The 26,870-nt window shown below is 37.0% G+C and overlaps 2 protein-coding genes across 2 annotated transcripts in view; one reads left to right on the top strand and one right to left on the bottom strand.

Moving 5' to 3' along the window:
* Positions 1 to 26,560, bottom strand: part of ZNF462 (zinc finger protein 462) — a 170,167-nt gene extending 143,607 nt beyond the window's left edge. Inside the window, exons 1-2 of the mRNA XM_059925239.1 lie at positions 26,474 to 26,560; positions 3,511 to 3,571 (exon numbers count right to left, since the gene is read on the bottom strand). The gene's annotated coding sequence lies outside the window, so the exon portion shown is untranslated. The remainder of the gene's footprint in view (positions 1 to 3,510; positions 3,572 to 26,473) is intronic.
* Positions 6,987 to 7,480, top strand: LOC132367922 (lipopolysaccharide-induced tumor necrosis factor-alpha factor homolog). The gene has a single exon (XM_059926524.1). The coding sequence runs from the start codon at positions 6,987 to 6,989 to the stop codon at positions 7,470 to 7,472; it is 486 nt and encodes a 161-aa protein (XP_059782507.1). The 3' UTR covers positions 7,473 to 7,480.
* Positions 26,561 to 26,870: the final 310 nt, after the last annotated feature.

Below are 26,870 nucleotides of genomic sequence, written 5' to 3'. Positions count from 1 at the left end.
TCAACTATGATTAGATTAACCACAATTCATAAGAAAGACTCAACTGAAAGATTGTCTATTTTTTGAGGTATCCCGTCTAGCAGACAGACCAGTATTTCCAGATTCCTACTACTATAATTCAAACTGAAGCCCAGAGAGGGGATGTGACCTAGTCAAGAACACAGAGCTGGTCAAAGGCAGTCAGCTCTACAAGCTATGCTTCCACGCAGTTTCCTAAAGTTATCATTCTGATATCATCTTCAAGATTTCTTTTTTTTTTTTGACATGTTCCATACTACTTGTACTGTTATTTACTTAACATATATTACTTTTAAATGAACTTAAAAAAAATCTTGGCTCCATCAAAAGTAATATGACTAATGAAATCACAAGTCCGATGGGCTATTAATATATAAAATGTTAATACACATCAAAATAAATATATTATTAAAATTAGAATAAAGAAAAAAGATTTTGGATTAAAAAACCAGTCTGATAGTATACATGCCAAACTCTTAATGGTAAGGAGTGAGAGAGGTGAAAAAGAAAGTGTTTTGAGTTATTTTTTTGTGTATAAACAGGAATCACTTTTATAATTTAAAAACTAAGAAAAAATTGTATGGTCTAGTGGTGGCTAGCATAGCCCCAAAGTAAGCCTTTTCATTATATATACTTAGAGGAATTAAACATTAGCACAGTCTTTTAAGTGCGATTTAACAATATATATTTAAAGTCTTAAAATGTTCACACTTTTTGTTCCCTTAATTCCTCCTCTTAGAATCTACCCTAAGGAAACAGTCAAAAATGTAGAAAAGATTTACACAAAAAAATGATAGAGGTAAAGTAAACAATTGAAAATAACTTGTGGCGCTTCCCTGGTGGCGCAGTGGTTGAGAGTCTGCCTACCATTCCAGGGAACACGGGTTCGAGCCCTGGTCTGGGAAGATCCCACATGCCGCGGAGCAACTAGCTCCGTGAGCCACAATTACTGAGCCTGCGCGTCTGGAGCCTGTGCTCCGCAACAAGAGAGGCCGCGATAATGAGAGGCCCGCGCACCACGATGAAGAGTGGCCCCCACTTGCCTCAACTAGAGAAAGCCCTCGCACAGAAACGAAGACCGAACACAGCCATAAATAAATAAATAAAACCCAAAGTTTAAAAAAAAAAAAAAAAAGAAAATAACTTGTGATTAGGAGAAGAGGAATGGTTAGTTGATAATAAATCCCCACTATGACATATTAGGCAGCTTAAAATTATTTACAAAGATTTTGTAATTAAATAGAAAAATGGCCTCATGCCAGGTAAAAGACCTAGACATAAAGTTATGATCACTGATTATTTTTTCATAATGCACACACTCAGAAATCACTTTCAAAGGAAATATACCAGCGTGTCAATAGTAAATTGACTTATTAAAATTTTAGGAAATGTAGAACTTATAAATGATCTATATAAGTTATATAAGTATATAAACCACATATATACATATATGTGTGTGCATATACATATATACACACACGATGGAGTTGACTGCTTTGTTTGAACTGAATTGTCAATTACCTGTTTTAGTATTTCAAAACATTTTAGAGTTAAATGATAGAACCCACTTTTATGTGTCTGGTAATTATAAATATGTCTTGAAGATCTTACTAATATTGCTAATAAAACTGTGTCACAGTATCTGTTTTTCACAAAGATAATTTAATTTGCTTTTTACAGGGACAATAAGAAGATTTGAGTGAGTATTCTGAGTACATTTTATATACAAAAGGAAATTTAGGACCAAAGAGATTGAATGATTTAACCTAAGGTCTTCTGACGCTAATAGTGTAAAGAAAACTAAAGTCCAGTTCTCCCAATTTCTACTGTTATGTTTTGAAATCTAGAATTCCATACAATCTCAAAAATATTGCCAAATACTATCAAAGGAAATTTTCTTTTGGCCCATATGAAAAAAGGTTATCTTCATCAAATATGTGAATAAAAGCTCTGATACTCTTTTACACCTAAATATTAGCAGAAATATATACTGTATATGTATCTATATGTATATTTATATTTCCCAATTGTTAAGAGTATATATAATTCTCAGTTGTTGGAAGATATGGAAAAATAGACCCTCTAGTTCTCTGTTCGTGGGAATACGAAAAGTTTCAATCTTTCTGGATGTATTAGAAGTCTTTAACCCAGGAATTTAACTTTTAAAAATTGACTTAGGAAATATTCATAACTGTCATCAAAAACTTTTGTACAGGGCTTCCCTGGTGGCGCAGTGGTTGAGAATCTGCCTGCCAATTCAGGGGACACGGGTTCAAGCCCTGGTCTGGGAAGATCCCTCATGCCGCAGAGCAACTAAGTCCGTGCGCCACAACTACTGAGCCTGCGCATCTGGAGCCTGTGCTTCGCAACAAGAGAGGCCGCAATAGTGAGAGGCCCGTGCAACGCGATGAAGAGTGGCCCCCACTTGCCGCAACTAGAGAAAGCTCTCGCACAGAGACGAAGACCCAACACAGCCAAAAATAAATAAATAAAATAAATTTATAAAAAAAAACAAAAAAACTTTTGTACAAGGGAGTTCCTTGTGGCATTAATACCCCACAACAAGTGATTGGTTAAAGAAATTATGTTCATCTATGTAATAGGAAGTTATATAGCTATCAAATTCTGTAAGAAATATTAAATGATAGTGAAATATTTACATGATTTTTTGATAAGGGGAAAAATAGATTTCAAAACAATATGTATAACACCATCCCATATTTGTAAACATGTGTGTGTGCATCTAGGCATTGAAAAATAATTTTAAAAGTATAATCAAAGTGTTAACAGTAGTTTTTTCCAGGTGATGTAATTTTTTCTAGGTGATGTAATTATGGGTACATTATATATTTTTTTCCACTGTGGCTTCTTAGATTTTTAAGCATTTGTACAATGAATCTCTCTCTTTTGCAATTAGAAAGAAAAAGATTTAGAACTCCCAAATAAACTTTGCTAGCACAAGATTTCTTTTATATCATAAAGACTGACCAAACCAAATGTTTGCCTAATTTGTAAAAAACAAAAATTTTAACTGTGCGGTTTTATTAATCATTATTGAAAATGCACACACCTTGAAATCTTTGCATACATTCATTTGATTCCCCAAACAGCCTTTATCCAGATTTCAATGCTCCTCGTACAGATTTTGAGTAATAACTTCCAGCACCAAGGTTAACTTGACTTTGCATCCACCAACCATCACCCATGACTCACCTCTTGTAGATTCCATGTGAGTTGCCCTTTCAGGAGAGACTATATATACTCTCTGCTGTCTACTATGTTGGGGTGTGCTTTCCCAGCAAGCTGCTGAAAACAGTGTTTCACAAAAGTTACTCATTGGCTACATGTTCTTTTAAGTGTCTGGAATGCAGAACAAGTTTATTTTTTAGTATCTTTCTGATGTTTTTCAAGGTGCATATTTTAAGTGAGTATTTATTGATTTAATGTTTATAATAAAGACAAATCCAGCTCTAACAACGAACATCTACTTACTAGTTTCCAGCTCCTGCTCTTATGAGTGATGACCTTGGGCTCCATGCATCAGTTTCCACATCTGTAAAAGAAGTATAATTAAATACTTATAGGATTGCTGAGGATTTTTTTAAATTAATTTTTATTGGAGTGTAGTTGATTTACAGTGTTGTGGTTATGAGGATTTTTTTTTAATGTATATAAGGAACATGAAAATCTGTAACTGCTAGCTAATATTATCTATGTTCTTCTTTTTTTTTTTCTTTCTTTTTTTTTTTGATCACAGGGCGCGACATGTGGGATCTCAGTTCCCCCGCAAGGGATCGAACCTGTGTCCCCTGCATTAGAAGCATGGATTCTTAACCACTGGACCACCAGGGAAGTCCCTGATCTATGTTCTTATAGCTTTACTGTGAGGTGGCCTAGGTGAGGTGAAGAGCCCTAAATTTGGAGTCAAGAGTTAGGTATCGGACTTCCCTGGTGGCCCAGTGGTTAAGAATCCGCCTGCCAGTGCAGGGGACCCGGCTTCGAGCCCTGGTCCGGGAAGATCTCACATGTCACTGAGCAACTAAGCCTGTGTGCCACAACTACTGAGGCTGAGCTTTAGAGCCTGCGAGCCGCAACTACTGAAGCCCGTGCGCCTAGAGCCCGTGCTCTGCAGCAAGAGAAGACACAGCAATGAGAAGCCCATGCACGAAGAGTAGACCCTGCTTGCTGCAACTAGAGAAAGCCCCCGTGCAGCAACAAAGACCCAACACAGCCAAAAATTATAAATAAATAAGTAAATTTATTTAAAAAAAAAAAGAATTAGGTATCTAGTCCAGGAAATCAAAACCAGAATATGTACACATAACAAAAGAAATTCATTATATTTAAACAAATCTTTAAAATCAACAGTGATCATTTAAAATAAAAAACCTAAATATGACTAATTGTATCTAAGTTCTCCTATTACTATTTATTTCTGTTAGTTCACTTTGTCATTTGCTAAAACTCAGCCACCAGGCATGTGGCAGTAGGGCCAAAGGTTTTTTTTGTTTTGTTTTGTTTTAAATTAATTTTTATTGGAGTATAGTTGCTTTACAATGTTGTGTTAGTTTCTACTTTACAGCAAAGTGAATCAGCTATACGTGTACATATATCCCCTCCTTTTTTTGGATTTCCTTCCCATTTAGGTCACCACAGAGCACTGAGTAGAGTTCCCTGAGCTATACAGTAAGTTCTCATTACAAAGGTTTTTTAAAAGTGGAAAAGAAAGTCTTAAAATCGAGAAGAATTTTTTATTGATATCTCAAATCCAAGAAATGGTTGTATAGGCTCAGAAAAATCCATACAATGCAGGAATTGTTATAATAAATGTAAATAAGTACACTATAGCAAATGGGGAGCATTTTATTTTACTTCATTTTTCTGTGAATTGTATAGAGATCACCATTGTTCATTGGTCTAGCTTCTGGATCCGCACTGTTCTGTTGGAGCACAATTTGAAAACCACTGATCTATTCCAGATGAGAAAATGGTCTCAGGGAAAAGTGATTTGCCCAGAATTACAGACTAAGGTATTGAAGATCCAGACCTACCCAGTTCCTCTCTATGGCAATTTCTGCTATTCTAGCAAAGGAGATTTCCTTGAGCTGGTATTAAACCAAACTCAGTTACCTTCTTTTTTCCTTCCCTCCTTCTCTTCCTCCTCCCTCTGTCCCTTCCTTTCTAAGGTTTCCCAGAAATGAGAAACTGTACTTTACATGACCAACAAAAATTAATGGCTTAGTCAACCAGTAAATAATTTTTATGCTTTCTCTAAGTTATTTTGATGATTTTCAGTTCATTTCATCTTTTTTTCTAACTCAGAGGATTAGCAAAACAGCTAATTGTGGTCTTCATATATCAACATCTTCTGCTCCTTGGGAATGTTTAGGGTTTTCCTTCACCTTTTTCTTTTCATCTTTCACTCTAAAAGGGTTTTTATAGGCTTAGGACCAGGAGAAAAAAACCAAAAAACAAAGGTGGCGTAAGTTTTTTTTTTCACCTGGAAAATTATAATTCTGCTTTTATTTCATATAGAGATATAAATGGAGAAACATAGCACTATTCTACTTATCAGGGATCATGTGAAAGAAGAAAAGTTCATTGTTCTGGCCCTTTTGTGTTCACTCTATATCATGCAGCATTCACAAAGGAATTATTCCTATGATTGAGAAGAGAGATAGGCTGGTGCTCTCAATTGACTTACAACAGAGCCCTGAATTTGAAATTAGTAAGGACTTTTTAAATATCATGAACATGGAATTATAGTATCAACTTGGTTATCAAATTAACTCTGTGTATACGAGAACTGAATGACAAAGCATATAACATGGAAGAAGAAAAGCAATAGTGCTTGTTATTACCGTTCCTTTTGACTATAGTCAGGATCTAGTAGATGCTCCTGTGCCATCCACTGAGGAGACTGCAAAATCCAAGGCATCACAGGTGACCTGTCACCTGAACAACAACTCAGGAACATAAACCCTCATCAGGCAAAGGGATATGGTATTTGTAAGAGAAGATGCACAGATTTTGTCTGGAGGCTGGGAAAAGCCTTAACGCACTGGATCAGAAATAGGAATCTCTGACATCTGTAAATGATCTCACAAAGCCTTTCCCATGTACATTTTTAAAATCTATTCTTCACAGCAGTTTATGACATGAAGATTATTTCTTCTGTTTTATATTTGGAGAAACCAAGGCTCAAAGCAGTCCAGTGACTTTGCCCCAAGATCATTCAACGAGCACTTGAACTTGAATTCAGGACTTCTGATTCCAGATAGCATCATCTTTCTCATTGTCAAGTATTAAACTCCCAAGATGACATAGTCATATGTTTTTTCCATTTATCTATCTATCTATAGATATATTTCCTGTTTATTTAGCAAATACAGAAAAATAAAAGAATATCTAGTCCCAAAACACAGAGAGAATTAGTATTATTCTCTGTGTTTCTTGTCTGTATTTCTCCCTTTGTGGTTTGATAGTTCTTTGCTTGTTTTTTTGTGTATGTGCATTTTGTGTGTGTATCTTTACATTGACTTGTGATGTTCACTTTATAGATTGAGAATATTAACTCCTTCTAATATGTAATAAAATATTTTTCTTAGTTTTTATTTACTTTTAACTTTAATAATAATGCTTTTTGATACCTAAAAGTTACAATTTTTATGTTTCAATTTATTGATCATTTTCTCTGTGCTTTCTATCATTGGTATAGTTTATACTTTCAAGCCCCCTAATAGGACAACTATTCATTTACGTGATTTGTTGTGTTTTTACTAATTCTAAGATTTTTATTTTCACATTTAACTCTACAAACTATGTACAATTTATTTTTTAATATGTGATATGAGGTAGGGGTTAAACTTAATTGCTTTCCAAATCATTAACTAAATCGTCTCAGCATTATTTAAAAAGCATCCTTCCTGAGACCTCCCGGCTCGACTGGCTGCGCAGGCGGCGGTAAAATGTCTGCTCCAGGATCCTACCAGGCGGCTGCGAGACCTTCCTCGGTGCCGACCGCGCCCCCGTCCTATGAAGACACAGTTTCTGTTAACAGTTACTACCCCACACTTCCAGCACCCATGCCTGGGCCGGCCTCGGGGCTCATGACCGGCCCGGATGGGAAGGGCATGAATCCGCCTGCGTACTACACCCAGCCAGTGCCCTTCCCCAATGCCAATGCAATTGCTGTGCAGACGGTCCGCGTGCAGCAGCCCATCTCCTTTTTCGACCGCCCGGTCCAGATGTGTTGTCCTTCCTGCAACAAGATGATCGTGACTCAGCTGTCCTATAATGCCAGCGCCCTCACCTGGCTCTCCTGCAGGAGCCTGTGCCTGTTGGGGTGCATGGCGGGCTGCTGCTTCATCCTTTTCTGTGTGGACGCCCTGCAGGATGTGGGCCACTACTGTCCCAACTGCAAAGCTCTCCTGGGCACCTACAAGCGTTTGTAGGACTCAGCCAGACCTGGAGGGAGCCGTGTGCTGCAGGAAGGCCTTTCCGACTCTCACCCGGCCCTGCCCCTGGTGAAGGCTCCATTTCGGTGGTCTCATCTCTCCAGGATCTCCACCTTCGTGTCTTCTTTTGGCGGAAAAATATCGCAAAAATAACACGCCTCCAAACCCCAGAAATTGCTGCTTGGTGTCGTGCACAGGACATGCAAAGACATTCTCCTTGAGTGCTGGTTCAAGGGTTTCCTGCCTCCCCATCTGTGACCCCAAGTCATCCCATCCAACTGTGATCGTTGTCTCGTCTGAGTATCTTCTGGTGATTTGCCACTGGCTGGCTTCTTTTTTTTGCCTCAGTGGGCCTTTCTCTTGGTGGTCTCAAACTGAGAAGCCCCAGATTGCCTTATTTTTGAAGCTGTTCTGGCCCCAGTATGGCTGAACCAACCTTTAGTGCCTACCGTCATAGCCATCTGTTTCCACTTCTGATGACAAAAATCTTCCCTTACAGTCTAAAGGCTTGGCTCTCAGATTCTGCAACTGCAGGCTTTTAAATAGCACACAAATTCACTTTAATTTCTTAATTCGTTTTTAAGTACAGGGAGGGGTTATTCACACCCATCAGACACAAAGCCATGAGGTCATAAACGCAGGCTAGGAATAGAAGGCTGGATCTTTACACTGATCCGCCTTCTTTGGACCAGATCCTCAGCCACTTTCTACGAAGGGCTTTTTTTTTTGGTAGAGGAATTGTTTGTATTAACAGTTTTTGTGACCTCCTTTTGGTCTTAAACACCTTTGAACATAATTTTGAAAGGAGGGATTTATAGAACCGTTTTCCTTATCCATATGACTGGTATCATTTTCCCATTTGCCAATGCACTCTCACTTTTTTTTTTTTTTTTTTGCCTTAACAGAAAAAGTAATGGGGATAATTTCATCCACTGCCTTCACTTGGGTTTAGTGTGGTTCCTAAAGACCTCCATAATGGAACTCTTAAAAAGGGTCCCCTTTTGGGTTCCTGGTGGATATTTGGAAAGACAAAGGAAAGCGTGTTTGAGCACGTCTGAGTACCATGGTGCTGAAAAGTGCGGGGACCTGACTGTTTCAAAGGCATCTGAAGTCTGGATTTTATTTTTCAGAAATCAATTTGTTGCATAACATCTGAAGACATGATTTCTAGGACTGAAGCAGCAAGCCAGAGTTCTCGGTTCGCTGCTGTGTCATCTTTGAAATCAAGACAAAGCTGGGCTCAACTTTCAAGAGTCCCCGTTTTGATAATAAATAGGCACAGGGAATGCATGTGAATAATATTATGTAGAAATCAAGCCTAGACCTTGATCGAAAATCTGTATATTGGTTGAAAATTATAGTCATAACCCATTGATTCAGCTTATTCATTTGATGTTTCGAAAGTTCCAGTAATTATTTTTGCAATGACTATGGATAATACATAGTACTTTGGTGTTATCTGCTTTTCAAAAATAAAGTCTTTTGTTCACTATGAAAAAAAAAAAAGCATCCTTCCTTTACCCAAGTAATTGAAAGGTCACCTTTATTGTACACTACAATTTTGTATGTAGTGACATAATGTTCTAGACTATCCATTTGTTTCCATTTATCTGTCTACATTAGGAGACATGTGTCAGTTTTATTCTTGGTTCTTATATACTCTTTTATTATCAGGTTTACCCCTTTAAGCTGAAAAAGATCACAGTATTGTTTAGATTTTATTAAATATTTGACTGAAATTTCTCTATACATAACTCAGTCCAAATTCCCTCAAGAAGTACACAGGTTACTGTTTAGCTCATGCCCCCAAATGGTGGCTTTATCATTTCACAAAATTATAGGCACATTAGTGGATTAAAAATTCATTCAAAACTTTACATCAGCTTTTTCCTTAATATAGTTAGTACTCTGAGTCTAATGTCTTACACTACTCTTCACCATTCAACTTTGTTTCATCTCACTAAGAAATCAGTTAATCGGGACTTCCCTGGTGGCGCAGTGGTTAAGAGTCTGCCTGCCAATGCAGGGGACACGGGTTCGAGCCCTGGTTAGGGAACTAGATCCCACATACATGCCACAAGCCACAACTAAGGAGCCCTCGAGCCGCAACTAAGGAGCCCTTGAGCCGCAACTAAGGAGCCCGCCTGCCGCAACTAAGACCTGGTACAACCAAATAAATAAATATTAAAAAAAAAAAAGAAATCAGTTAATCAACTGTACTTCAGTAAAATTTGTAAAAAAGACCAAAAAAAAAAGAAATCAGTTAAGGTAATAGAGCAGTTACTTCAAAATTCATAAAGCAAAGAGGAACAAGAAAATTCAATTAATGCAGTAAAAGAAAAATATAAGAAAAAAGGTATAAACAAATAAGAAGAAATGAAAAGAGAAGACACAAAGACAATGTTAGAAATAAGATGTCAGAAATAAAGCCGTTTGGTTAATATATTCATTATATTTTCGGAATAAATGTTAATGGATGAAGTTTCTCTATTAAGATATAGAAACTCTCATACAAATAAACCAAAGAAATAACCATAAACTTTAATCAAATTTATTAAATGGGTTGTACAATTCCTGTGTATCCTTTTTTTAATCTGAGAGTCACAGAATCTGTCAGTTTGTGGAAAGAGGTGTTAAACAACATGATAGTCTAAGAAACAGAAAAGGCAAACAGCTATTTAAATAGGTCATAAATAAAAGTAAGTGACCAGAAATTTTTGAAAATCAAATGGAGTAATCAGAAATCAGGTAAGTACTATCAAAAAGAAAGCAGGAGAAAACATGGTAATAGTAGACAAGATAAAATTCAAGACCAAATATACTAATTTGAAAAAAAACTTTTAGTTGATAAAAGGAATAATTTACCATTTTTTATACCTGATAATATAGCTTTAAAATATATGAAGTATAATCTGTCATATCTACAAAAAAAAAGTTTACAAAACTATAATGATAATTGTAGATTTTTGACATGCCTCAACAAAAATGACAAATTAAGTGGCCCCCAAATACAAAAGGATATAGAGGAATTGAATACATATTCATTAAACTTGGTCATAGATATATGTATAGAACTGTGTGCCTGATATTCTTTTCCAGTACCCATAGAACATTTACAAAAATTGGCCAGTCATTCAGCCACAAAAATAAAAGCTCTAAAAACTCAATAAATATTGAAAGCAGAATACAGATCAGAATGCAATAAACTATAAATAAACTCCAAAGGACAGAAACATACACATACACAAACTATATACTATAAAACTTTCATAATAACTTTTGGTTAAAAAGAAAACCAAACTGAAATATAGACTATTTTAAATAGCAACAATAGAGAGAATACAAGATATCAAAACTTATGTGATATGACCCAGTTGTAGTCAAATAAAAATTAATATCACTAAATGTATTAGTTAGAAAACAAAATATTTAAAATCCACAAATACTCAATTGAAAGAGCTAAAAATAATTTTTTTAAGTAGAAAGCATTGAGTGCTAAAGCAGAATTCTATGAAAATTAACAAGTAAACTTTACCAATTAAACTATCAACAAAAAAATCAGATAAGTCAGATGAAAAAGAAAACACAAATGCATAATATTAAGATAAGGAAAGAGACATAGCTACAGACACAGAAGAGATTTTAAAGTTATAAGAATATTATAGGGACTTCCCTGGCAGTCCAGTGGTTAGGACTCCACGCTTCCACTGCAGGGGGCACGGTTTCAATCCCTGGTTGGGGAACTAAGATCCTGCATGCCTCGCTGAGCAGCCCCCCCCAAAAAAAAAAAAGAATGTTATATCAATAAAATTAAAATTCTCAGGTGAAAAGGATAATTTTCCAAAAATCTATATAGTAATGAAAATTGACTCAAGAGGAAGAAGAAAAGAAAAATGACCAATTATCACATGAAAAGAAAACACATAGCTAAATCCCCAAACCCCACACTAGAGTACTAGGTAAATTCTAGTACACCTTATAGAAACTGATAATTCCTGTTTATAAAATATATGCATGTATTTATGTATTTATCTTTAAACTCATTATAAAATAATAGATATTCACAGAAAAATTTTTTAAATTCAGAAACTTTTAAACATAAAAGTCCTAGGCTATTTAAAGAGTTTATACTCATTCTTTGTGTCTAGTGTTACTCTGTCAGCCCACAATCCAACAAAGAAAACCAAATACACCAAATTTTATAAGAATATGACTTGTAAATATAGATGCAAAGCTCCAGTATAAAATGTTTTATATAAAATCCAACAGCATATGAAAGAAACGATTCACCATGAGTAAATAAGGCTATCCTAGAAAAGCAAGGATGCTCAAAACCAGGATATCTATTGATAATAATGCATTACATTAACTGAACACAGTAGAATTACGATGTGATAAGCTTGATAGATGCCAAACAATAGTTGATAAAATTTAATACCTATTTCTGATTTAAAAAAAGCAAAAAAGAAGAACAAAATTGAATTTTTATTAATCCATGAAAAATGATATTTTTTAAAATTATTATCAGGTTATGTTTCAAAAAATACAGCAAAATCTTGCTACTGAAATATGAGAAGCATTCCCATTAAGGTCAGGAATTGAAAAGGAAAATACCTCTTATCCATGGATACAATTCAACATTTCACTAAGGTCTCAGCTTTTGAAATAATTCAAGGAATAGTAAGAATAAGTATTAGGAATATGTCATTAGAAATAATGACAGTTTTGCAAACTGTCATTATTCGCAAATGCAAATTAAGAACTCTCAAACAAACCTCTTAAAAATTAGTAGAACTCAGAATTCTGTAGGGAAATATACAAAAATCAATAGTTTTCCCATACTCCAGTAATATCTAAATGGATTTGGATTCATTCAGCTTCAGTTAGAGGATGCTGAATTAATCGAGTTTTAAACCTTTTTTGCTAAAAAGGGATTGTGGAAGAAAGCAGTTGACTGGTATGTTCAGTGGCCCAATAACTTCTTCAAGGACCTAGGCAGTTTTCTTCCTTCTTCCCCATCATCTCAAGTTGTTGCATTTTCCTCTTCATATTTGTGGCCTCATGGCCACATTATGGCTATCCCACTCAGGTGTCATTTCTGCTCATCAGCCATGAAAATGGGAAGAAAGGAGAGCAGAAGCAAAGGGGCTTTACTTGTATCAAGGAGTAAAAAGTATCATAATTTCCCTATCACACATTGTGTAATACTAGGTAATATGGTCAGCCTTGGTGGCAAGGGTGCCAGGGAATGTGAGCATGTAGCAAAAGTCACAATCATTTGGATTGCCATGACTGGTTTAGACCAAAGATGGCACATTGCTGACCCCAAGTAAAAGTAGGATTCTGTTAGCAAGGGAGAAGTGATCAGAGAGCTACTTGGTAGATGACTCCCAGAGTATGTCACTATACCAAGTAGAAAATATGATGGGGATAGAAGATCCCAATCACTCAAATGAAAAGTTAAAAAAGAAATCATGGGACTTCCCTGGTGGCGCAGTGGTTAAGAATCCACCTGCCAATGCAAGGGACACGGGTTCAAGCCCTGGTCTGGGAAGATCCCACATGCCACGGAGCAGCTAAGTCCGTACGCCACAACTACTGACCCTGTGCTCTAGAGCCTGCAAGCCACAACTACTCAGCCCGCGTGCCACAACTACTGAAGTCTGCACGCCTAGAGCCTGTGCTCGGCAACAAGAGAAGCCACTTCAGTGAGAAGCCCGGGAACCGCAATGAAGAGTAGCCCCTGCTCGCCACAACTAGAGAAAGCCCGCGCACGGCAACAAAGACCCAATGAAGCCAAAACTAAATTAATTAATTAATTAATTAAAAAAAATCATAACGGGGGAGGGATGGATTGGGAGTTTGGGATTAGCAGATGCAAACTATTGTATATAGAATGGATACACAGCAAGGTCCTACTGTATAGCACAGGGGACTATATTCAATACTCTGTGATAAACCATACTGGAAAAGAATATGAAAAAAGAATGTATATATGTATATGTATAACTGAGTCACTTTGCTGTATATAGAAATTAACACGGGCTTCCCTGGTGGCGCAGTGGTTGAGAATCTGCCTGCCGATGCAGGGGACACGGGTTCGAGCCCTGGTCTGGGAAGATCCCACATGCCGCGGAGCAACTGGGCCCGTGAGCCACAACTACTGAGCCTGCACGTCTGGAGCCTGTGCTCCGCAACGGGAGAGGCCGCGATAGTGAGAGGCCCGCGCACTGCGATGAAGAGTGGCCCCCGCTTGCCGCAACTAGAGAAAGCCCTCACAGAAACGAGGACCCAACACAGCCATAAAATAAAAATAATTAAAAAAAGAAATTAACACAACATTGTAAATCAACTATACTTCAACAAAATACATTTTTAAAAATTCATAACATATCTAGACTAAATAAGCAATGAAATATATAAAACCTATATGATGATATTTAGAAATTTTACTAAAATACTTTATAAGACGTGGAAAAAATGGAGACACATCACATTCTTATATGAAAAGCCTCAATATGGTAAAATTTGATTCTCTATATAATAATATACAAATTTGTAGTTGTCTAAAACAAAATGGCCTTTTCTTTTTTAACTGGATAACTGATTCTAAAGTTTATCTATAAGAGGAAATTATTTAAAAAATAAGACTAATATGAAGCTTAACTCCTCATCATATCTCAAAACGATTATACCGATACATTGACAAAAACAGTGTGGTATTGGCACAAGAATAGAATACAAATAGTAGAGTACAGAATGGAGCACAATAAAGAATACAAAGTCTGAAATCACCTATATACACATGAGGATTAGAGTATAATGAATTTAGTATTTCAAATCAGTTGGAAATAATTGATTATTTTAGATTTAATTTTGGAAAAATGTCTCCACTTGGGAAGAAATAATTATAGTCCTTTCTCACACCATGTACAAAAATAAATTCCAGATGGATTAAAATTATAAGAACAGAAAAACAAAACTGTAACATACTGGAGTCATGGAGGAATATTTTTGTAATTGTGGGTGTGAAAAGATTTTCTAAAATGACATAGATTGACCAGTTAATCTACATAGTAAATTCTGTAGGTGAAGAAAGTTAAAAGACAAATGATAGACCTAGAGAAGATATTTACCACATATATAACAAAGGATAAATTAATTTACAAAGAATTCCAATGATTCAATAAGAAAAAGACAATCTACATTTTTCAAATGAACATAGGATATCATCAAGCACAGAAGGCATATGAAAAGGGCAAAATACATATTAAAAAGACATCTTATCTGTAATAAGTATGGAAGTGAAAATTATAATAATGGTAAAATATAATGATAATATAATAAAATAATATAAAAGTGAATAAAATCATTCATCAGATCATCAATATATTTTGAAAATTGATAGTATTCAGTGTTGATGTGGATATACAAGTACTAAGTTTGTGGAAATGTAAACCTGGACAGTGGTTTGGTGGACAATAGGGTGATATCTATCAAAATTAAAAATATTCATACTTTCTGACCCAAAAACTATATTTCTAAGAATCCAATCTATAGAAATATTTGCATATGTGCACAAAGGTATTTATTGTAGTATTGTTTCTAATAGAAGAAATCTGAAGCTACTTAAATGCCCAACAATTGTAGAATTATTTCATAAATTATAGCATGTAAATTTGCACTATTAACAAGTTTTTATTTTTTTTTAAGTTTTTATGTTTTCATCATAATTAAGATAGATCTGTTTGTATTGACATGGCAAGATCTTCAAGGTATATCATGAAATGAAAAAAATTGCCATATTTATTTTTTAAAGCTAATTTTAATATTACATTATTACATTATACATTATATTTATCTTAGAAATGTTATGTTCATATATTATATCGTATAAGCATTCAAATGCATAGAACAGCATCTAATAGGATGCTTTCACAGATGATTTCTTATAGATTGGAGAATATTAATGCAGGGAATAGGGGGAGAAAAATTATCTATAAGGGGACTTCAGTATTTTAGTCTGTGCATTTCTAACTTCTCAAATTTTTCAAAATAAGCATGTATCATGTTGCTTTTGCAATTAAAAATATTTAAAAAGGGACAACTTAGTATTTGGATAAAACAGACTGAGGTTCAAATCCCATATTTATCACCTAATAGCTGTGTGACTTGAATATTTTTAAGTTCTTAGAGACTCAATTTCTTTATCTACAAATTAGGTAAAATACTACTTACTTCATAGTTGCATGAACAGATCAAATGAGATTATGTATGAAAAACACCTGGCTCATAGTGGGTGCTCAACAAGTAAGTGTTGGTTTCTTAAATGGCTGAGGTTAGAGATAAGTAAATTATAGTCTTTATCATTTGCTTTTCTTAGCTGGGGTTACAGGAAGCATACCTTGATCAAGCAGATTGGATCAAGCATTTGTACTTGAAATTTTCATTGAAAGATGGCAGATATGGTCTACGTTTTGAGATAAATATTTAATTGTTTGATCATTCATTAATTTATACAGTGAATATAGTGTTATTGACTACGTCAGCCAGTGTGCAAGGTACTTGGAGGTGTGAAGATGAAGAAGAGATAATCCTGTCTACTAAGGAGATTGAGGTTTGCTTTAATTTAATGCTTTCAGTTTAGTGAGATAAGCGCAATTCCAGAGACATTTGTGAAATGCTAAGGATATAAAAAAGAATAGTGCTGAGAAATCACAGAATCAGAGAATTTTTGAATTGAGCAAGACCAAGAGATCATTTGTTCAACTTCTCATCCAATGCAAGAATCCCTTCCACAACATTTTTGGAAGACTGTAAAACAGTTTCTGCCAACATAATAATTATGATTTACTGAATGTTTACTATTGTTCCTGACACTGTCCTAACTCTTCACAAACATTCTCTCAACTTAAATGTCACAACAAAACTGAAAGCTAGTTACCATTATTCATAATTTATGGGCAGAAACTAAGACCACAAGAGGTTAAGTAATTTGTCTGAGGTCACACACCTAATTCACGGAGCTGAAATTTGAACCCAGGTCAGCCTCATCCCAGAGCCTATGTTCTTAATTTGAACCACTACACCCTACTGTCTTCACAGTTGGGACCTTTCCAATGATAAGACACTCAATATATTGAAAGACTCTTGTTTCACGTCTTGTACATTTCTTCCCTATATAATGTTGGCATCTGTCTTCCTGGAGCATCAGTTACATACCTCAATGAGCATCAAATAACACCTCCAGTGTAATTGGACTTACCACAAATGCAAAAATGTTTAAGACATGGTTTCTACCCTCACACAGTTTATACTGTTGCTTTTTCTATTTGAAGGAGTGCGGAATGTCACCTGCTCTTCTACCAGGGAGCCCTCCAAAAGTCTGAAAACAATCCATCTTTCACCCCTTCCAAAAAACATTCCACCTCTCACTGAATTTTTTGTTGTTGTTCCACATTGAATATCCTCAGTTCTTTCAACTGTTGTTATATTTCCAGAGCCTCTCCATCTCAATTTTCTTTCTCCAGATATGTACCTGATACTGTCTTTAAAAGACAGGGTTTTGAACCAAAACAATGAAGTTAATGCTATGGTAGTACAGAGGAGATTTAGCTGACTTTTATTTAAATGTCAACTTCAATTAATATTTGCACTAGTGTCTCTAGCTTTTGATTGCAATCATGTTATTTACTTATATTAAGTCACGTTAATACCACTCAGTGCCCCCTCACTTTTTTTTAAATTTTATTTTAACAAGTATTAGTCTATCCAGGTCTTGGTTTTCTCCTTCATTTTACTTGTGCAACAAACTTTTTAATTCTTAAATCAAGACTTTATTGTTATCCCTATTAAGTACAATCTTTTAAATTGGTTTATCATTTCAGACTACCCAACTTTTTTTCAGTCTTGATATTGTTTTCCATTTTATTAGATATCTCTCCCAGCTTTACAGAATTCTCAATCCACAAAGCCCAATGTTTTGTGATTTCTTTGAAAGATCAAGGCAAAGGAGGGAGTTTTGAACTGTGCTACTAATGACCTCTTCCAAATTGGAATAGATACATTAATCAATCCTCCTTTGTTATTATTGTTCAATCAGGGATGAAGTCACATAGCTAAGTTAGTATCTGACCTACATAGTAAGAGAAACAGATTGTTATATATGCTCAGATAGCATACAGACATGCGTGGCATAGGCTCCTACGTGTGTTTGGGGAAGGTCCAAACAGGTAAAACACATGATCAGTGACATGGCATTCAGCAGATAAAGGCAAAACAAGTTTTTAGTTTTTTGTTCGTTTTTATTTTCTAAACACTTAAGAGAGCCATTACTTCTGTGGATTCATCTGTAGCCTCTCAATAGGCTAGAGGGACAATGTCAAATCCTGATTGGTTGAAAGTAGTTCTAGAAAAGCAAAAGTAATGTCCTTTATATTGACATGTTTCTCGTGGTCTGACCTCCTCCAGGATAACCCAGAGAACCTAGAGAAAAGGATACACTACTTGTGCTTCAGCCAATCCCCTATTAATATCGTTGCTTGCCACCATGTTTTTTTTTTTTTGGCCGCACCACATGGCTTGCGGGATCTTAGTTCCCCAACCAGGGATTGAACCTGGGGCCCTGGCAGTGAGAGCACCAAGTCCTAACCACTGGACCTCCAGGGAATTCTTGCCAACACGTTTTTTATTTGTTTGGAATAGCTGAGCTCTTGAATAAGTACCTGGACTTCAGATGGTCTGTGTTGCAAATTACAGGCATATCTGTGTGGATAAGCTCCCTGTAGAAAGTTAAGAAACCTTACTAAGATATGTATCTATCATCTCTTTAATAAAGGCTCATTGCTTATCAGGGGAGAAATATAGCTTCTTGAGGTATGGTAGTAGTTCACTGGACAAACTTATGAATAATTTCACTTTAATGAGATATTCACATAGACATGTGTACTATTAAAACATTAAAAAGTATTAATATTTATTTTAGCTAGATGAAGTCTTTTTTGGTACTAGGTAGATCAAAATAATAAGTTTTAAAATAAAAAGAAGAAAGAATGCTATTTAAAATATTTATATTTTAATAATTTTCTTTCTGTCATTTTCTACACAGCCAAAACTTGAAGATTTTCCAGTTATTTCTAGATACAAAAATGCGAGCAGAGTGTTATGCCTTCTTATATTAATCAAGCCATATTTTATTACTCAAAATATGTGATAACTATTGCTAAAAAATAATCTCTCACCCACTGCATATTTTCCCCCAATCTAGCAAACGCTTAAGAAAAAAAACCACTTGACCATTTGTACAAGACTTAGTTCACAGTCTAAGAAGAAACAAAGTCCAGACAATCTACTACTAGGTGCTGTGACCAGTGTGACCACCATCACATTTGCACTGTCCTCAACAACAAATGCCCATATTCCCTCGGCCCGCCTCAGGGTTTACCTGCAGCTGTGATGGGCATTTCTTGGGCATGCAAACAGTGTCCTACCGCAAGTACCCATGCTTCTCTGTTTCTAGGGACTTCTGCTAGCACCACAGGACATGCACAAGGCAACCCAAGAAATGCAATTTTCAATCAATGAGTGTATGAATAACTACCCCAGTTTGACCCTCTTGACAATGCTGAAGAATATTGTGAAGAATATGTTTCCTCAGAAGGTCCCCATTCAATTGAACCAGTTGCCCATAGCAATGACATGCTCATTAATACACCTATTGTTTTCTCTCAAATCCTTGTCTCAGGGTCTACTTTTGGGGAAACCCCTCCTCCTTCACCATCTCTATTGAACTGTCAGTGAACTTGATTATATTAGCAACTCCCAGAGTGAGAAAGAATCCTATCTGTAGCTCAGGTAAGATAACAATGGAGCAGAGGGAAGGTGGTGTTATGGGAAAAGCATGGAAGTTAGAAGAAAATCTAACCAAGACCTCAAGTCAAATCTCAGCTCTCAATGGTCTCAATCTTTCTATCAGCAGATCGCTTTCTCCTTGAACATGCTCTTCAGTTGACCTGTGAGATTGCCCTATTGATTCTCTTCCAGTCTCACAAGCCATACACTCTCAGTCTCCTTTGCCTGACCATCTTCATTTTCCTACTTCTATTGGTTGGAGGGATCTAAGCTCAGTCTCTAGACTCCCTCCCTTGGCTATGTAAACCCACTCCCAATGTACTTTCACCCAGTTGTGTGTTTCAAGTACCATAAATATATGGTGACTCCAAAACTTACATCTTTGCCTAAACCTCTCTTCTGCACTCCAGAACACTGATGTCCAAGTGCATATTCAACATCTCTGCTTGGATGTCTAATAGGTATCAAACTTAATACTTCAGAACTGAATCCTTGATTTCCACTTCACCCCGTCCTCTCCGATGGTAAATGGCAGTTCCATTTTTCCCAAAACTCCTGAATCATGTTTAACTCATTACTGTCTCACACAGTATGGTATCCATCATCAAATCCTATCCTTCCACTTCAAAATATGTCCTTAATGTAGCCATCTCTTACCTCCTCTACTGTTAATCTGGGCCAAGGCACCATCATCTCCTGACTGGATGATTTCAATAGCCTTCTGACCAACCTCTCTGCTTCTACCCTTGACCTCTTAAAGTTTATTTTGAGTGGCCCTTTTAAAACATTGTCAGATCTCGTGACTGATATGCTGTGGTACCCCAACTCATACAGAATAAAATCCAAAGTATATTGGATCATCTTGGACTCTAGGGTCTGATATGACCTTGTCTCCACTACCCTTTTGGCTGTAATTTTTACTACCCTCTTTCTTGCTCAGGCTGCTTCAGCCACACTGGCCTCCTCTCTCTTACTTGATTCTTGGCACTTGCCGTTCCCTCTCCCTGGAATTTTCTGCAATCATGTATCCTCAGGGACACATTCTCTTCACCAAGATCTCTACTCAAATGTCACCTTACTGAGATGATTTACCCCACCACTCTATCACACCCACTTCACACATAAATACATACCTATACATACATACATACACTGTCCATCTCTGTTAGCACCATCTGACCTATTACACATTTCTTTAGTTGTACATTATCCTTCTCTCCCAACTAGAACATGAGTTCTTTGAGATCAGGGATTTTGATTTGTTCCCTGTTGAATCCCCAGCACCCACCACAGTTTTTGGCACGAAAATGCACCCAACACATATACTGTGAATGATGTAATAAGCCAGCTATAAATCAGGGAAGGTTGGTCTACAAGATCTCCTATCTCCCTCTCACTCAAATACTATATGATCTTAGTTGACTCTGAAAGTATAGAATATGCGCTGCAACTTGTTTAATCAGACAAAAGACTTGTTTTTCACTCTCATTATTAATCTTCAAAACTTGCCTGTTACTCACATTTCTTGATTCACTGAGGAATATCTGTTGGAATGTTTAAGTTAAATTAATTTTATAAATTTATATACCTATCTAAAAGCACTTTAGACCAACACAGTAGGTTTTTTTTCTTCCTACTTTGATTATATTTTCTGTAAGCATTCCAATTTTCCCCAGGTACATTGTTTTTCCAGTAGGATTTGGATTTAGAAGCAAAAAGGAGTCAGAATTCCTCTTCCAATCATGAACTGGCCCTTCTTCCTAAACATTTCCACCCACCAATATTCTATTTTTAGAAAATCAAGAGAGAAAGACAATAATACCAATTTTGCATCTATCCAATTAACCCAAGACATGGAGTCCTTTTCTTTTGGGCCACACCGTGAGGCATGCGGGATCTTAGTTCCCTGACCAGGGATCGAACCCGTGCCCCCTGCATTGGGAGCACAGAATCTTACCCACTGGACTGCCAGGGATGTCCCTGGAGTCTCATTCTTTCTCCTTCTCTACATAAACCAATAGGTGTTCATTGTCTTATATTTTCTCCACCTGTCTTAACTGATTATTGCTTCATTTCTAATCTGAGAAATTATTTAGAAAATTATAAAATATCTATCTAAAAATTATAAACATGTAGTTGTCTTCTTTTAATTCTTTGCTTAAAGCTGAAGTCCAGTTTTTTTTCATATTTACCAAAACAATGAAGTCTGATATTTCTTTGAGATCTGCCAGAAATAAAACTGGATTTCAGCCTTATACAAACCCTAGTCAATCTTAAGTACAAGTGGTCATTGAGTGCTAAACTTTATTTTTTAGGCTCTTCCTTTCCTTAGTGTGATTTTGACCTAGTCATTTCTCTTGTAAATCTTCCTCATCCCTTTTTTTGGTAGTTCAGAAATGCTTTAAAATTATTTGCCGGGCTTCCCTGGTGGCGCAGTGGTTGAGAATCTGCCTGCCAATGCAGGGGACACGGGTTCGAGCCCTGGTCTGGGAAGATCCCACATGCCGCGGAGCGACTAGGCCCGTGAGCCACAACTACTGAGCCTGCGCGTCTGGAGTCTGTGCTCCGCAACAAGAGAGGCCACGATAGTGAGAGACCCGCGCACCGCGTTGAAGAGTGGCCCCCGCTTGCCGCAACTGGAGAAAGCCCTCGCACAGAAACGAAGACCCAACACAGCCATAAATAAATATTATTTGCCAAGCTAGACTGAGATCTCCTTGATTCTTATATTTCCTAAATACCCCACCCTTCACTGTACATTAAAAATGCAGAAAAAAACAAAAATTAAATACATGTTAAAAATGAAGAAACTCTGAATAATGATAACACATGTGCTGGATCTCTTGTGAAAATGGTGGTTCCCTCCTTTTTTCTTGAGGATCTTAAGTTATTCTCATTTCTGGTGTGATTTTGGTGTAAAAAGTCACTTATGGAGCCTTCTTGGTAGGTTTCCATGGTCTTTGTGTGTGGATTATCAACAGTGGAAAGGGTGAGAAGAGAGAATAATAACAATGACAAAAAGGAAGATTAGATTCCTTCAATTGATTTGTAAATACCTATTAAGTGCTTGTTCTGTGCTAGGCAATGTGCGAGACAAAGGGAATACAATCATAAGCAAATCCAGACAACGTCACTGACCTTCTGGAACTTACATTCTAGTGAGTAGAGTAGGAGAGGCTGGGCCAGTGGAAGGAAAAATGCCTGCACGTGAAAACTGTGAAATTGCAGCTGTGATCCTTGTTAAGGAGGACAGGACCACCGCAGCTGTTCAGGTTAGGCCTTACCTGAAAGCACCAGGCCAAGGGGTGAGTGATGCCTGAACGAGCCAGCCAGAGCTCTGTCGGCTATTTCCTGCTGGCATCTGGAAGAGGGACAAATTCCGGTAATTCCCACACAGGTGGGACAGCAGGGGCCCAGAAGGAAAGGTTAGTTGAGCCCCAAATATTTGGAGAGGTCATGGAAGGTTTCTTTGAGAGGGAGACAAACAAACAAACAACGCCCAACGAAGTCAGATTTGAAAAAAAGATGAAAAAAAAAAAAAAGAATTAAGGGGGATAGAGATGATAGTGGGTGGGGAGGACAGTGAGAAGCCCATTCGCTGCGCTGGTAGCAGCTTCTGCAAAGAGCCTGTGCATCGTGTCCTGAAGAAGCTGAAGGAGGCTGGACTGGAGAGAGAGATGGAGGAAGTTGGAGAGGTGTTTAGGAGCCAATCATGTGAACTTGAACATGGAGGCTGTATTAAGGGCTGAGTGTTTAAGAGTGGTGTCTGGTGCTGCACTGTGGAGGGGCAAGGTAAATATAGACCGATTGGAAGGCTATTGAAGTGGTGAGCGAGAGACGGTGATAGCACCATCTGGGGTCATGGCGGTATCTATAAAAACGCTTAATAAAAACATGTTACAAGGGTGATGAACCTACTCTGTATATAGTGTGAAGAATAGAATTCAGAACGCTTAAGACCCAGAGCGTGGTGTCCAGCCTTAGAAAACAGAGCAACACTATTATGATTTGTTTTGTTTTTTGACAACGAAGGCTCTTACTTGTATGGTCGGTCCACTCAAGACGGCTGTTCTCTTGCTCTCTGTACCTCCCCTGCCCAGCCAGTGTCTGCTTCGCCTATACCCTACTCACAGGACTGACCTTCCTACATACTTGCCCCCGCCCCAGCTAGTGATTGTTCTTATCAAAGGGGCAGTGAGGGGCGTGCCCCTCTGCTGTTTCCCCTGGTAACTAACAAGCCCACCTGAGGTCAATTCCCCCCCCTGAGGTCAATTCCCCCATAACTGGCAATCTGCCTCCTCTCCCCTCCCCCCGCAGCGAAGCCTGCCGCCCTGTCCTGCCCGCGGTCTGCAGCTTACGTTGGAGGGTTGCTCCAGAACCTTTCATCAGACATGTAAGCCCCGGCCCCATCCACTAAACCATTGATGTCTCTGTTGCTGACTCTGGGCTCTTTCTTCAGTCTTAAAGCTGGGCAAGTGCAGGCCTTATAGGCCTGCGGGGTGCAGCCCAACATTAGGTAAGATGGATTGTATTAATTTTTGGCTCTGTGTGGGTCTCAGATGTGCCCTGAACTTAGCTCCCTAAAATTGTTGCCGTCAGACTTAACTACTTGACCTTTACCTTGTTTGCATAAATGTGAAATGCTGTATGAGCTACTCAATGCAACATAACTGTTTTAATGGAAAACTGTTTTAATTATTAGTTTAATAATCTAATTTACTTTAGCAATCTAATACTGTTGAATAATTAGTTGTTTCAAAATTCTGGTTATTTTCTTAGGATAAAGTTCTGGAGAGGGTTTCTGGGTTGTAGAGTATACATATTTCTAAGGCTTTTCGTACACATTGTTAACTTCACCAGAAAATTTTGATACTTTATGATCTCACTAGCTGTGTAGGAATGTTTGTTTCTCTACACTTGCGCCAACATTGGATGTTTTTATTAAGAAATTAAGCTTTCGGGACTTCCCCGACGGGCCAGTGGTTAAGACTCTGCCTTCCGATGCAGGAGGCGTGGGTTAGATCCCTGGTCGGGGAACTAAGATCCCACATACCGTGCAATGCGGCCAAAAACTTAAAAAAAAGAAAAGAAAGAAGTTAAGCTTCGCCAATCTTATAGATAAAAGAGAATCTGATTTTTAAAAATATGTCTCTATTACAATATGTAAATTTTTTTCAAAATTAGTATCCATATGTATTACTTTGTGAAATTTTCTTACTGATTTTCAAGGATTCTTTACATTGTAAAGCTCCTTTAACCTTTTTAATAGGATTTAAAACATTGTCATTTCAGCATGTATAATTGTTTTGCTCACATTTAATGAGGAAACTTGTTTGTTTTAAAATTTTAGAAAATGCTTACTAATGATAATTAAAATCAGGTTGCATTTTTGCATGAGCAAAACTTGCAGACTTTGGTTATTCATTTAGTCTCTATTTATTCTACTTTGTTGCAGCATATTTGAGGGTATAGATTTTTGAATTAGAATTTTATAGGTAGTTGGTCATTATGTTTGTAATAATAGTGACCTAGAAGCCAATGGTACACTACTAAATATTTAACAATTGGGTCTTTTTGTAGAATTTACTGCTTACTGTGGTGTAAATACTCCCATCACAATTGATTTCAGGTTACCAATGTGAAGTTGCATAATGGACTCTCAAAAACAGCTTTTGAAGTAATGCAGGATTTGTAAATGCCAGCTGAATCATCAGAGTGGTTAAGTTTTTGTTGCACATAATTTTAGTATTAGATATATTTCAAAATTTTTGCATATTGTTATATGGAGAATATTTGATTAATCAAAAAACCCCATTCACCAAATTAGTCAGCGAAATGAAATTTACTTGTCATTTCTCCATTTAAGTCAACATATCATGGGAAATTCTAGGAGTCTTTGAATTTACTAAGAAATAATAAAATATTTTAATTCAACGTTATTTTCTGCCATATCAAATAAGACCCGGTGGGGAGGGTGAAATCATAAGAATTCGGATTAATTCATCTAGAAAAGAAGAGGTTAAGGATTGTATGAATACTTATCTTCTTTTTTTTTTTTTAAACATCTTTATTGGAGTATAATTGCTTCACCATGGTGTTAGTTTCTGCTTTGTAACAAAGTGAATCAGCTATATATATAAACGTATCCCCATATCTCCTCCCTATCCCTCCCCTCTAGGTGGTCACAAAGCACCGAGCTGATCTCCCTGTGCTATGTGGCTGCTTCCCACTAGCTATCTATTTTACATTTGGTAGTGTACATATGTCCATGCCACTCTCTCACTTCGTCCCAGCTTACCCTTCCCCCTCCCCGTGTCCTCAAGTCCTTTCTCTACGTCTGCGTCTGCGTAATACTTATCTTCAAATGCCTGAGTGATGATGGTTAAATTAAAATAAAACCACCACAACCACCACACACACACACACTCTTCCCTATTTTCATGGAGTTAAGAACAAGAGAAATTAAATGCTAAAAGAGGAGGGATTTAGCTTGAAGAAAGAAGACTTACCTAGTTGCAAAGATTATCAAGAATGACCTAATACTAGAGAAAGCCTGCGTGCAGCCACGAAGGCCCAGTGCAGCCAAAAATAAATAAATAAATTTATTTAAAAAAAAAAAAAAAAAAGAATGACCTAGATTTGTTTTCTCCTTTTTCTATATAGCTATTGAAATAATGTAATTTTGTCTCAGATAATTTGGGTGAGATTTTATAATAGCTCTAATGAGCTTCATACATTAAATATACTACTTTTGTTTTTCTCAGTGAGAGAAAGGGAATGTATTAAGCAAAAACAACTTGGAATCTTGAGCAACATGGAGCTCTCGAAATCCAAAAGTTTCGAGTGACGCTGAGCCATGATCACCCTTGTACGGTGGAGAACTCAGTGATTCAGGGAGGAAAGCCTCAAGATGGGTTGCGGGGGAGAGGGGAGAATGGTAACTGGAAAATTCATTCGGTTGCTTTAAAAGATGAGCTTAACTCTGGCTCAGGATTCACATTTCCCACTTGTGTCTTGTCTTCAGAAATAAAAAAGAGGAAACCACCAATGAGAACATGTGGTATTATAAATCATCCCAGCTGTTGTTAGAAAAATGAGTAAGGGTTCTAAACCGTTTCAAAAGGTCTTTACTAGCCCTTTTCACTCACCTTGAGAAGAACCATAGAAGTAAGAAAACAAAAGGATTTCTTTTTCTTTCCATACACCAGTCATCAGCAGTGTTCTCTTTGGGCTCCTGGCATCTGGGTCCAGTTGCTGGGTTACAGGCAAATATAATCAAAACAAACACTAAAAGGTACTCTTTTGGCTCTTAACATGTTGGAAAGGTCTTCTGCCTTCCATCCTCTAGGCTGGCCAGTTCTCAATGCAAAAGTGGCTTTCCCATTTGCTGTCGTCCTTTCCTTTTCTTCCTGTAGGACAACTCCTGACTATAAACTTGTTGTGGAGTAGAAGCTCTTAATTAGGAGGCCATTAGACCTTTAGACCTTTTCTCCAACTTCCTGTTCAGTAGTACCAGGAATTCCAGTCCCTACCACCCTTCCCTGT

Source organism: Balaenoptera ricei, chromosome 6 (genome assembly GCF_028023285.1).
Source record: "Balaenoptera ricei isolate mBalRic1 chromosome 6, mBalRic1.hap2, whole genome shotgun sequence".
Taxonomy (NCBI): domain Eukaryota; kingdom Metazoa; phylum Chordata; class Mammalia; order Artiodactyla; family Balaenopteridae; genus Balaenoptera; species Balaenoptera ricei.
The sequence above is the reverse complement of the archived record's forward strand: the minus strand, read 5'-3'. Positions and strand labels throughout refer to the sequence as shown.